This window comes from Homalodisca vitripennis, chromosome X (assembly GCF_021130785.1).
Source record: "Homalodisca vitripennis isolate AUS2020 chromosome X, UT_GWSS_2.1, whole genome shotgun sequence".
Taxonomy (NCBI): Eukaryota; Metazoa; Arthropoda; class Insecta; order Hemiptera; family Cicadellidae; genus Homalodisca; species Homalodisca vitripennis.
In genome coordinates, this window is record NC_060215.1 from 24,259,742 (window position 1) to 24,272,854 (window position 13,113).

General features: G+C 32.8%; 1 protein-coding gene across 5 annotated transcripts in view; it reads right to left on the bottom strand.

Moving 5' to 3' along the window:
* Window positions 1–7,752: 7,752 nt before the first annotated feature.
* Window positions 7,753–13,113, bottom strand: part of LOC124368794 (endoplasmic reticulum junction formation protein lunapark-B) — a 69,732-nt gene continuing 64,371 nt past the window's right edge. For 3 of the 5 annotated variants that reach the window (XM_046826169.1, XM_046826171.1, XM_046826170.1), the window contains 2 exons: window positions 10,127–10,294; window positions 7,753–8,146 (listed from right to left, as the gene is read on the bottom strand). In XM_046826169.1, the coding sequence (XP_046682125.1) occupies window positions 7,977–8,146; window positions 10,127–10,294 (338 nt within the window). In that variant the 3' untranslated portion in view covers window positions 7,753–7,976. The remainder of the gene's footprint in view (window positions 8,147–10,126; window positions 10,295–13,113) is intronic. The other 2 variants (XM_046826172.1, XM_046826173.1) reach the window with 1 other exon arrangement.

Sequence of the window (13,113 nt, forward strand, 5' to 3'; positions counted from 1 at the left end):
TGTAACCGGTTCAGTAACAAGCTCAGTACATTGAGCCAGTCTGTGCATCAAGTCTCGATACTTGTGGTAGTCAAGAGTAGTAGTAGTAGCAGTAGAGGCATATAAAACAGAATATTATTTAACCTTATCCATTTAAGCGTTTTTCTGACTTCCACCGAACCATGCATATGAATCAGTATATTGGAATCATATTAAAATACTTGTATCGATATTAAATTTTGGTAAAACCAACATCTGTGATATATGATTGCCACCACACTGAGATATATGACCTATAGAAATATAACTTTGAGCTTCCCTGACCTTATTAAGTTTAATATATATTTTCTACTGGATAGACAAAAATTAAACATGTACGTATATAACTCGTATATTAATATTTTTTTAAATGCTGGTCTTATCTTGAGGTTACAAAATCATATATTATCTTGCAACTGTATGTTTTGCACCGGCATCAATCAACTCATGCCAACTGGCTGTGCATTGGCTTTACGAGTAATTCTGTTTTGTCTTGCGAGTGTGAAATTATGTTAGGGATCAGTTCCATCACCAACTCTATTTTTCCAGTTGAGAAGTGGCATTAAACATCAACTTTACCACCAATTCTGTCTTACTGGTTATAAAGTGGTATTTGGGATCAGCTTCAACAACTGTTGCCACCTTTGCTATTCAATGTCTAAATTATCATCACAAACTCTTACACACCTAACAACACCAGTGGCATAGGTAGAAGGGTTGTGTGAGTCATAAAACTCCTCATGAGGTCTCAATACACAGCAGCAATCTGTTGCCAACAAGTTAAATTTTGTATTTGACACAATACAACTTATAATTCTGGGTTTTATTTTTATTGGGATTGTTTCATTCTCCATATGTAGAGACTCACGGAAAAACACCCTCTTTTGAAAATCCTCGCTATGCCTTTACTTAAATTGAAAAACATTAACTGTTACTAGGGCTGATATATATCAGTGGAGGGGTTTGTGATTTGTTGTATCTTCCTGAAATGTTTATTTTCTATCTACACTCAGTTACTCAGATGTGTGAATATATTATGAAAATTGTTGATCTGTGTTGGTAGCAAGTTATTATAAATAAAAACATCAAATACAATTAGATACAACTTTTATTTTTTCATTGAAGATGAGCTATTGTACTATTATAATGTATTTTTGTTAAACATTGTGTAATGGCTTTTAGTAATGAGAGGCTGTTAATCAAAAAGCAGTTTGTCCCACCCTCACGCTGTACTTATTTTTAGGAGTAGTATTACTAATTTAAGATGAATTTAATTTGAAAAACATGTTAAAGTACTTGTTATTTGTTATATACATAGTATTTTCATTCAATAAGTAATCTAGTAATTAAAATGTTCAATGCCACTGACTACAAATAGCAACATTATATAGGCTAGAACGTACCTTGTTCTATAGTCCAAACCTAAAATCGCTTACGTGTTTCGGTATGAATAAAATCAGTTACTTTGATATCATGGGGAGGCCACTATTTTTGGACGATTTTTCCTTCATTGGGGACCAAAATAAACTTCATTATATGTTACTAGTAGTTTCCATGTTTCATAATGAATCGAAAAATACACGATAAGTCATACTTCCTGTCACCAAACCACCTCCAAATAGGCCTAGATGAGCGACCCTTTGTTTTCATTGATTAAAAATAACAGACTTTATTTAACCTATTTCGAAATTTCCAAGTCATTACTGGAAGGGTAGGTACGGAGCTGACCTCCTCTTGTCTAAGGAGATTAATACCCAAAATCCTTTGTCATTTATCTCAAGCAAGAGGTGGCCTCTACTCCCAACCTTACCTATCCAAAATATCCTGTCACTCTGGAAGCAGTGCAAAGGTCCTTTCAGGACTATTGCAATTTCTCAGCTTCTTGTCCTAAGAGAACAAAAAGAAATAATGAATTACTTCTGTACTAATAATGAAAAAGAAATACTTCTGCAGGGAGACTGCTATACACAAAATTGTTGACTGTGAAACGATTATCCTGATCAGGAAGACAACTGCACACAGGATTTCTAAAACCTGCTGAGGTGGAATATTTCAAGATGACTGGTTGTCTAGATTTTAAGGTTAAGTCACAATAGATCCTCAGGGTCACGGTGACAGGGGATATTTTCTTGTCCTTTTGTCCCTTTAGTATTGTATCGTAACACAACACATTATTAGCCCTACAATATTAAAGTTTTACAAAACTCATGGTTTACACGTTTATCCGTTTCATTACTAAAAATGAAAATTAATAGTATAAACCTTTATAAATTCTTTGTTTGAAGTTTGTTTTTAACGATGGAAGGTTAAAAAAGATCTATAGGTATGAAATTAGAATAGCAAAGTTGTGAGCCAACAATAATTTTATAACTACTTCTGACAACAAGTGTAAGGCAGCTTGGAAGGTCATAAATTCAGAACTGGGGAGAGAGAGAGTAGCAAAGAAAATCATAGTTTTCCTTTCTCAGCTGAAAATTTTAACCATTACTTTGTAAATATTTGTAATGATATTATACCAAATGCAGACCCAGCCAATATTGTAAATGCAGACAAAATGCTAGAAACAACACATGTTAACATTGTAAATAATTTTAAATGGAATAATGTAACTGTACTTGATGTAGAAAGATGTATTAAAAAACTCAGTAGTTCAAAGTCCGAAGATTTTTATGGTTTATCAAATTATGTATTAAAGCAATGTTACAGTGTTTTGCTATGTCCTTTGGCCTATTTGATAAACTGGATGTTTTTGAGGGTATTTATCCTAAGTGTCTGAAACTTACCATTACAATACCTGTTTTTAAGAAGGAGTATTTAGTAAGTAGTAAGGAGATATTTACTCTCAAAGTAATTATCGTCCAATATCACTAGTCCCAGTTATGTCAAAAGTTGTAGAAGCTATAATTAAGGAACAACTCAATAAGTACTTTGAAATAAATAGATTTCTATCATAAAGTCAATGTGGTTTTAGGAATGGTCTTTCTACCATCAATGCTATAGAAAATATAGTGTCCTATGTATTTCAAGGATTTGAAGAAAAAAATTATACTCATGCAACCTTGTTGGACCTAAATAAAGCATTTGACAGTATGTCTCATGATATTCTTATCACAAAACTTTAATTTTATGGTATTGTGCAAAATGAGCTAAATCTATTAAGGTCATACTTGATGGATAGATATCAAATGGTTAAAACTGGTGAACAACAATCAAGCCTGCAAAAAGTATTAAACGGGGTTCCCCAGGCCTCAGTACTTGGACCATTTCTTTTTATTATTTTTACTAATGACCTCCCAAGTTTCTTATCCAGTAATTGTGTTTTATATGCTGATGACACAACATTGTTAAATGCAGGAAAAGATCTTAATATATTACTCGAAGACAGTGAAACCACATTTAAAAAGTCTTGCATATGGCTTGAAAATAATAAATTATTACTTAATAAAAATAAGACTGAAAGAATTGTTTTTTGGCTTAACAACACTGAGAATAGATCTGTTAAACTCCTAGGAATAAATCTAGACTGCAAGCTTAGTTGGAATGAACATACAAATAAATTGTGTAAAAAATTGGCTAAAGTTCTTTTCTTATTAAGGAAACTAAAAACATGTACCAGTAGGGAACTTATTTTAAATGCTTATTACTCTTTTTTTCACTGTCACCTATTATACGGTACAACTCTTTGGGGAAACTCCTCTGGGGCTCAACAGGTTTTTATATGGTAAAAGAAGTTGATTAGATGTATAGTGGGAATTGGGGACACTGAATTATGTAGACCGCATTTTATTGGTCTAAGTATTCTAACGTTACCCTGTGTGTTCATGTTTCAATCAATTATGTATGTTAAAGACCATTATGCAGAATTTAATTTAAGAAGCAGTAAACATGTATATAACACCAGAAATAAAAACCTTATTGATGAGAAATTTGTATGCCTAAGTAAGACGAAAAGTAATTACATACATATTGGCATAAAGCTTTTTAACAAATTACCTCTAAATGTAAAGTCTTTGTCTGTAAATAGTTTTAAATTAGTTCTTAAGAAATGGTTTTTAAAAAAAGCTTTTTATAGTTTAGACAAATTCTACAATGTTTCATTAGATGACATAATATTTTAGGTGTAATATTTATAAATCATAATTTATTCTCATATTTTGTAATTTTTTATTATTTGTTGTATTTATTGATTGTTAATTTTATTAATTGTTATGTTTGTTAATGTTATATTTGTTCATTGTTATATTTTGTTAATTGTTATATTTAGATTAAAACACATTGATAAACAACAAATTATTTTACATCAAATTTACACTGAAGTCAAATGTCTATTTTATTTATATAATTGTGCTACCATTTAATTGACTTATGTGACAAAGCCTATTTGTAACATATGTTATTTAACGGCAATAAACTAATTGAATTGAATTGAAACAGGATTTTTCTGGACATTTGCCATTGTACCGTTACTGATTTTTTGTATCACTGAACGATGGCTAATGTCCCGAAAAATCCTGTTTCCTTTATGAATTATACTTTTTCATCTGATTCTAAAAGGGAATTAGAGCCAATTGAAAGGATAATTTTGTCTATAACTTTTAAAATTAACTTCACACTTAAAAAAATGCAACAAACATTATATGAATGCTTAAATTTTTATTAATTCTGAACGACTTGATCAAAGCAGCTATCAACTAATACTTAAAAATAGAATTGGCAAGTCAAAACATTCCACACCAAACTGTCACAACACCCAGTAAAACTATCTATAAACAAAAATAAAAGCGAAGCAATGTTCTAATTAAAATAAATAAAATCATATACCACAAACAATATAACAAGATTTGTAACCAGACTGAGTTAGGTAACAGTGTTGCTCACCAAATCATCACATAAGCATATCTTTGTTACACCATTAAGCCACTAGTAACAAATCCGTGGAAGTGAAGACAACAACAAGCATAAACACCAAAAACTACAAAGCTATAAAATTAAGTTCATTCATGGCTTTGAAAAGTGTTTCGTACAGTTTATTACCTTGTTGTTGGACTGGCACTTTATATTTATTTCAATTAAGAGTTTACGTTGTTTATGCACTGGATACTGCATTCTCTGCAGCGAGTCTGGACTACACTCCAAACAGCCTTTGGGTATGTTTGAACCCTTTTCTTTCTCTTCTTTTCTTCTTTCTATTCTCTATTTTGGTATGTACTAATACCTCCCACTACCTACGAAGAGGATAGATTCAAACCCTCGAAATGTTGTGTTATGCCTTTTATAACCTATAAAGATGGCAAATGTCCGAAATCCTGTTATCCTTTCGAACCTTCCACTGTCAATAACAAACTTTAAACAAAGAACCGTCCTTAATTGGCAGGCATATTCTTTTTCTGAATATATGTAATTACAATGGACTCTTGAGTCTGATGGTTACAAGATCCGGATCGCCGAAAACATCAGTTTACCCAATGTTAGCTTCATTTTATTGAATTTCACTGCAAAAGTGAAGAAAATTCTATTTATGATGTACTGCGAAGTTCACTTCAACAATCAGAAGTAAAAGTAAACAATTAGGTGTTGTTTTTTACAAAAAGAATTGATTCAATCTAAAAGTTCAGGTTTTTGCGCTGTACTAATGGCTCATATACGAGAGATGGCTCGTAGCATCGAATTATCAAAAGATTTTAAATTAATGTTTCCATTTTAATGTTGTGTTTTTTCAATTCCTTACAACAATAGAAACTGATGTTAACCCTCTCCCGCTCGCAAGGCATGAATCGGCACGGCCACCACATAGCCACTGCAGCTTAAACGGCACAGATCGGCACGCACTGCTTTACCCACTATAGCCGATAAGTGCTGCTCTCGAGTAGCAACATGTTGTACTACTACGGGTTGTTTGCTATCAGGAGACCATTCACTTTACTTTTACAGTAGATTTATTCCATTATTTTGCTATTTGTATTAGTTGTGCGGAAACAATGGCGGGTTGTAGCCGTACACTTCGTGACAGTGAAATCGATCTCGTTATTAGTAGTTATTGCGACGATTCAAGTGAGTTTAGTGATGTACCAGAGCCTTGTGAAATGGTTGGTGGCATTGAGAATGTAGTTCGGAGTGATCACAGTGGCAGTGACGGCGAGCCAGACAATGACCTTCACCAAGTAACTGCGCAACAAACAATCCCGCGCCACCGGCACCCAGCTGTCCGTGTGCCCCCTCCCTGGTCTCGTACAGTCAACTTCATTGAACCAATATATAGTAAAATAATGAATATGTATAATTATAGTTAATTACAATGACAGAACGTATGTAAGTTGAGGCGTCACGTATTTTTACCGAGCGCGACCGGCAGAGCGAATTAATTGAGGTTAGAAGCACCGTGAGCGCCTGGAAACAATGCGAGCGGGAGAGAGTTAAAACATTCGGTTTTACAGGTCTGGAATATTTATAAAAATGTGACTATGTGGATAAGTCTTATACATTATAAAGTGGCAATATTATTTAGTCCCAGGTACCCGATTTGGAAATATTCCCTAATACAAACATTAAAATTTATAAATTCAATCACTCACTTATAACAAAATCGAGTTAAGCGATTTCATATCTAATTCGGAAACATTTAAAAGTAAAAATTCAACATAACGTTACTAAAACAAAAATTTTACAATAAATTAAAAAAGAAAACAAAAGAGTGGTTGTATTAGGTGTATTAAAAATATTTTTTAGTTTAACAACTTTTGTTTATTTACAAAAATACAATAGAAAAACTACACACTCTTTTGCTTAATGGACTGTGGATGAACCGTTTTTATTTTTATTTACATCAGTAATAGTTGACCAAGTTTTATACAATGGATAACAAACCCATTTGAAAATAAGGTTATAGAAGATTAATGAGTTCATCACAGTTTGATAACATTAATAAATTATTATCGGTTATGATCAGCAGTGCCTTGAGAAACTGGTAAAATAGCACTCAAATTCAAAATGCTTTCCCTATCTCATGGTTTGTATGAATGTTTTTCAATAATATCCCATTATTATTCTCTTTAAACGAGATTGCACATACCGAACATAGATTAACATTAGAACAGATACAGGGTTATCATAAAAGAAAAAAAAGGCTCTATTATGTATCTGGATATTATAAGCATGTAATTTGAGTTTTGTATGTTAAACTCTGTGAACTGTTGTTTTTGGAATACCTAACTCAACGCTTCAACAAGGGATGGACATCCCAGGACTTCTAATTGCTGATAGTTTAATTAGTTCAACCGTTTCTTCTGGTAAGTGTGGTATGCCGGTTAACTTCTGTTTCTTAAATGATCCAGTTTCTTGAAATTGTTTAACAATAAAACACACTTTGATTTATCTTTATCTGAGAATAAAATAACTCACTAAACTCACCACAACAACAATACAAGGACTGATTTTAAGGTTAGAACAGCTTGTAAACAAACTTTTGGGTTGGAGGCTTTCATAGATACTATTATAACATCTAGAAATTTCCCTACTATCTTCTTACGAATTACTGAAACCTGATTTCTTTTATAATAACCCTGTATAATAAATATGACACTCATGCTGTTAAAAACACAACAAATAAAGACTATTGTTAGTGTTGGCATTTCAGATCAAGGCACACACAACAAATGAAAGCTTTCCCCGTTATTTACGCTGAAAGAAAAATTCTTTGGAATGAACGTTTTAATTATAAAATGTAATAAACTCACATACAACAAATACATATTTATTTTAAATAAATATCACAATAATTAAATAACAAAGAATTTTTCTTCACAGATAGAAAAGTTATGTTGTTATTAAAAACATTAAACTTTTAAAATACTTCAATAATTTATGAAAACATGACAATGTTGATAACTTGAAAATTTTGATAATGAAAAATTGGGATAACAATGGTCCCTGGAAACTAATGTGAGATTGCGTGCTGTAGACTAGGCTTCTACAGGTCTACTTCCAGTTTGTGTCGTTTGAGATTCGCCTTGTCTGATCTCTTCTACAAACTGCATCGGCTGTTTTGGCTCCGGATCTGCTGTCTCCTGGTCTCTTTCCTTACGATCGCTCACTTGTTCTGTTTCTTCTATGGATTCTATCCCTGCACTCTCTGGAACACAAGAAAAATCACATCAAGATTAGTTTTTCAAATTTACATTTAATTAATCAGTAAGTAATTCAATTAAAAGGATTGGAAGGAAAATTTCTGGTAAATAAAAATCAATCAAAATTTGGAGACTTTTTGCATTTTTAATTTTTGTTATTTTAATATTTTATTTACAATGAAAAGATTCTTGGTTTTTACTGACAGTGTAATAAATTATAGTATAGTAAGCTAATCAATTCTGCTATAATTAAAATCAGTAAAGCTTATTTTAAATACTTCTGAAATATTTTCTTGTGAACCTGAAATATTAGAGCCATGACCTGAAGTTTGGTAAACTTTTATTTTATTTTATTTTTGTTATATTTCATAACATTTCTGGTTGAAACTTTACTAAACATGAATTGAATAACCGTTTGATAATTTCTCAAAGCAATGTCTGTAGATATATCCAATATTTGTTACAGAGAACACCTCTTGCTAGCGTTTTGCAAACTTCATAAAAATCTTGTAATTGTTTATTGTCTTGCTGCACTTTATTTATATAGTAAGAATTAGGACAAAGGTAAGTGTTTCTTACATGATTTCTACTTGTTTAAAACCTTTTTACATTACAATACAATATTAAAAATAAAAAAGTTATGTTTTTAATGATAAAACACAAAAGTTTTTTTAAAAGAAATTAGTCAGTGAAATAAATCATATAAAGACATTTGACATTTTCACACTATATGTACATATGATTTTATTAGACCATTCTTAAATACACTAAAAATATCCCAGAATGTTTCACAAAACATTTTTTTGCTCATGGCATCAAAAGGGTTAATACTTCTACTTTAAAGGGTTTGTGCAATATTTATATGAGTTGAATATGATTATATGAATGTAATGATGTGTAGTAGGATGAACTGAAGTCATCTCATTCTAAAAAAGAGTAATTAATGATAAGTCCAAACATAAAAGAAGTTAAAGAACTCCTAAAGTTTACAAGCATTCGAAACATGTATATATAAGTGAGCAATATACAGAAAGTCTTAATAGAATAATTTTAAAGTAATATACCTTTAAAGTAGGATAATTTTAACTTTGTTTAGTTTATACCTTGGAGGCTCCCCCAAAACAGAAAGAAGTAGGGGGAGAACAACATGATGTAAATGTGGCAAATAAAAAAAGAAAAGTGAAGAAATACATTTGGGGAAGACCAGGATAGAAAAGGTAAATGAACCATACTAGTGCAATCAAGGAAAGTGAAACTGCAATACAGAAGTGAATACTTCTATTGGCAGTTGTGGGAGTGGGGACATCAGTAGGTAAAGGTATAGAAATAATTACAACCAAGTTAGTGTTCATTCATTTATTTGGTTTTAAATATCGTACACAAGTTTGTGTATCACAACAATTGTGCTGTAAGCTCTCTGTCCAGACACTTTTCCATAACCATAATCATCTTCAGTTAATTGTTCCATTATAAAGACATTTCTGGAATACAGCTATACAGGATGTATTTGGTCTGATGAAAAGGATCTGCGAGTTCCTTCATATTATTTAATCTAGTGTATTTCGTGCACGCACGTCAATCAAGTTTGAGCTGTGTTAAAGAGATGAAAACACTTTGTCCGTGTATTCCGCTGAACACTAAACGCCGTAGCTCTGTTGAGGTTTTTATTCATTTTGTCACAGAATCGAGTACCGAGATCTTTCCATTTTATCTTGCACCCTACACCAACCTATAATTGGGTAAGTGATGTGCCTGTTAGCTGGAAATACCACTTCAGCTGTTAGTTCTCCATTGATAAATACTGTATCCTCTAAGAGAGCACTAAATTACAATTTACTCCAGAAAGTCTGCAACGTAGCTATACCACTGTCTCAGCATGATATATGAAGTTGTTGAATGAAATGAAATGAGGAAATATTACACAGGATCAATATTTAGTAACTCAGTGTCTCTGTCTCTCTTCATTGACAGACAAAATAACTTACCTGCGGAATTATCCAACTGTCTGATAAACTCGTCAAAAGGAATGGGAGTGGGAAATTTATAATCTTTACGTACAGACCTCCTCTTTTTTTGTGCTGGTTGTTTTGGTGTACTTGTAAAGATATTGCCAACTTTTGTAAAAAGACCTAACGACTTTTCTTTTACTGGTTCTGCAATTAAAGCAACATAACTTTTATTCAACAAAAATAAATCAATTAGATCATAACTAGTAAAACAGAGTTGTTTAAAGTAAACCATTCAACTCAAACAATATTTAATAGAATTTCAAATTTGGACTAATTTTATTGGTTGGCACCACCAACTAGTTCAATATTTATTTTAGTTAATAGCTGGCTCAGACTGTTGTATATTATTGAAATATCAATAGTGTTTAGTCTTTTTTGCAGACAAAGTAAAGAGTGACATAAATGTCACTTGATATTTAATGTGTTCAAAATAAACTCAAGGCTAGTCCAAAAAGTAAGTGCTGTTTTGTTGTAATGCTGCCGAAGTGCTCCTGTCAACACTACAGCTAAGCATACTTGTTTCTTTAGTTCATCAGCTCCACATTGACGTCATTACAGTTGATTAGTCTTGTGTTTACTATGGCCATTTCAAATGTTCAAAATAATTATGATGGTAATCCCACTGGCTGTGAGAATAGATGTATTTTTTTGGTTTTCTAATGCAAGGAATGTTAAGGCAGACAAAGTCCATAATAATGGAAGGATTGTAAAGGAAACAGGATTTTTCGGGACATTTGCTATTGTTCAGTGATAAAAAACAATCCATAACACTACAATTTGAGATCTCTAATCTGTTCTCTTCTTCAGGAGAGTACCAAACCTAACACATAACTACAATCTAGGTTATACTTCGCCTCTGATCAGTTCTGTGGTTGGTGAGTGGTAGCAGACAAATTGTGACCCGTTTTCTGTAGTTCAGTTTTAATAATTAGTGTTTTGATTTTACAAAATGGATGTTTTAGTTAGTCATGGAGTTGACACACAACATGGCTGTTGTGATTACTGACGTACACGTGTCACAATGCTCAGGTATGATTTGGTTATTTTAACCTAGTTTGTAGTTATATATTACGTTAGTTACTCGCCTGAGGAAGAGATCAAATTCCAGATCTCAAAACATAATGTTGCTGATTTTTTGTATCAGTGTACAATGGAAAATGTCTGGAAAAATCCTGTTTCCTTCACATACCTTGATTGATATTATGAAAAACTTCATTAATATTTTGTAATATACATTATTCTGTTTGACAATTAATAGTGTAGCAGGATATGTGCAGATCTTATTTAAATTTATTAATAAACAATTTAATTTAAGTAATGTCTTAGAACAGTATAAGGGTTACTTTCATAAAATGTCCCTGTAAGATATTTAATTAATTCTCTTCCTACTCCTTTCCAATTATTATCATGTGTGAAGACATTACTTTTATTTAATAATCTCAGATAACAATATGTAATAAATGTTAAACTGCAAGTCACTCACTTTCTCCAGCTAACACGAGTTTCCTATAACAGTTTGGGAAAATTAAATTAGTATGGAACAGTCAACAATTTAACTATGAACATCCATTAATAATATCCATAATTTATCCATTAATTATCAATTATGTCCGTAATTTTTCTTTATTTGTAAGGTAAGAATATATTTAGTTACTGATGAGTCACCTGTTCAGTGTATATTTTATATACTACATCATGTAATGTTATAAGACAATACATTTCTGATTCCGATATTACATCGTAAATACATATTACAAACGTAACAGTTGTAAAGCAATTCTAAAGATAGCAAAATTTAAAAGTTTGCATTGGTATTTAAGTAGCCATCTTTAACTCCCGACCCTTTAAAAGTTGATCTATGAAAAGTTTAGTTCATGAAATCGTGGTTGGTAAACTTGGTTACCACAAATTTTGTGCCAGGTGAGTTCCGAAAATCCGAACGTATGACCACAAAAAAAAAACAGAGGCTTGCTGCAGCACTGACATTTTGGGAAGACTATGACAAGAGTCGAAAACTAGTTATCGTTTGTATTGTAACCGGAGACTAGACTTGGGTAAAGCATGTCAACTGTAAAACAAAACACCAGTCAATGGAATGGGGACACACACGTTCGGCCAAGAAACTGAGTAAGTGTCTGCAAACGCTGTCAGCAAGAAAAATCATGAGTGCGGAAGTGGCGGGGTCTTCATACCCCAACACATGTGCCAAGCCAGAGCGTCCACGAAGCACACGCACAGCCACCTTCTCTCTTCTAAAGTGCTGTACTTTTCGTGCGCGTGCACCTGGGAACTGCCTGATCCAAACCTTGTCTTCTTTGATTATTCCGATCAGGCTGAGCTGATCTGGTGGCCTTTCCTTAAACTATCCTCACAACATTCATTTTTCTTTTCTTACTACTCTCACCTGTCGGGTAATCTTCGCAAAAATCTATCTATAACTATTCTAAATCTAGATTTCCTTTGTATCCAAGCCAAGGTGGAACAGCATTATGCCCAGGGGCTGCGTGATCAAGGGAATGCTTGGTCGTTAATATGCGAACTCTGGATACCTGGCAACCTCCAGTTTAAACCTAGCCTTCCTCAAGTAGAGCGGGACAATGCTTGGGGTGACCTTTAGATCTCCACTACTTGTGGGAACAAAAAATGAGTAAACAAATAAAAAATAATTAAACCAAACCAAAGAGTTCTTGTAGCACTCAAAAAGTGGATGAAAATTCACAAAACATAGAGGGATTGATGATGGGTTCCGACCCTAGCAATACTGAACAAACCCAAAAAACAGGCGGACTTCCTAGTAGAAGTCCTCAAACCTCCGACTCGGCTAGAGTCGAAACTGATGAAGAAGACTTGCGTCTACTGGAGGGCGATCACCAGAAGGAAGAGGGAGCAAAAGCCGAGAGGCTGCTCCCAGTACTGCCTAAACTATGTGGAGCCGCCAGGAAACGTATGATCTGGTTTCGGAA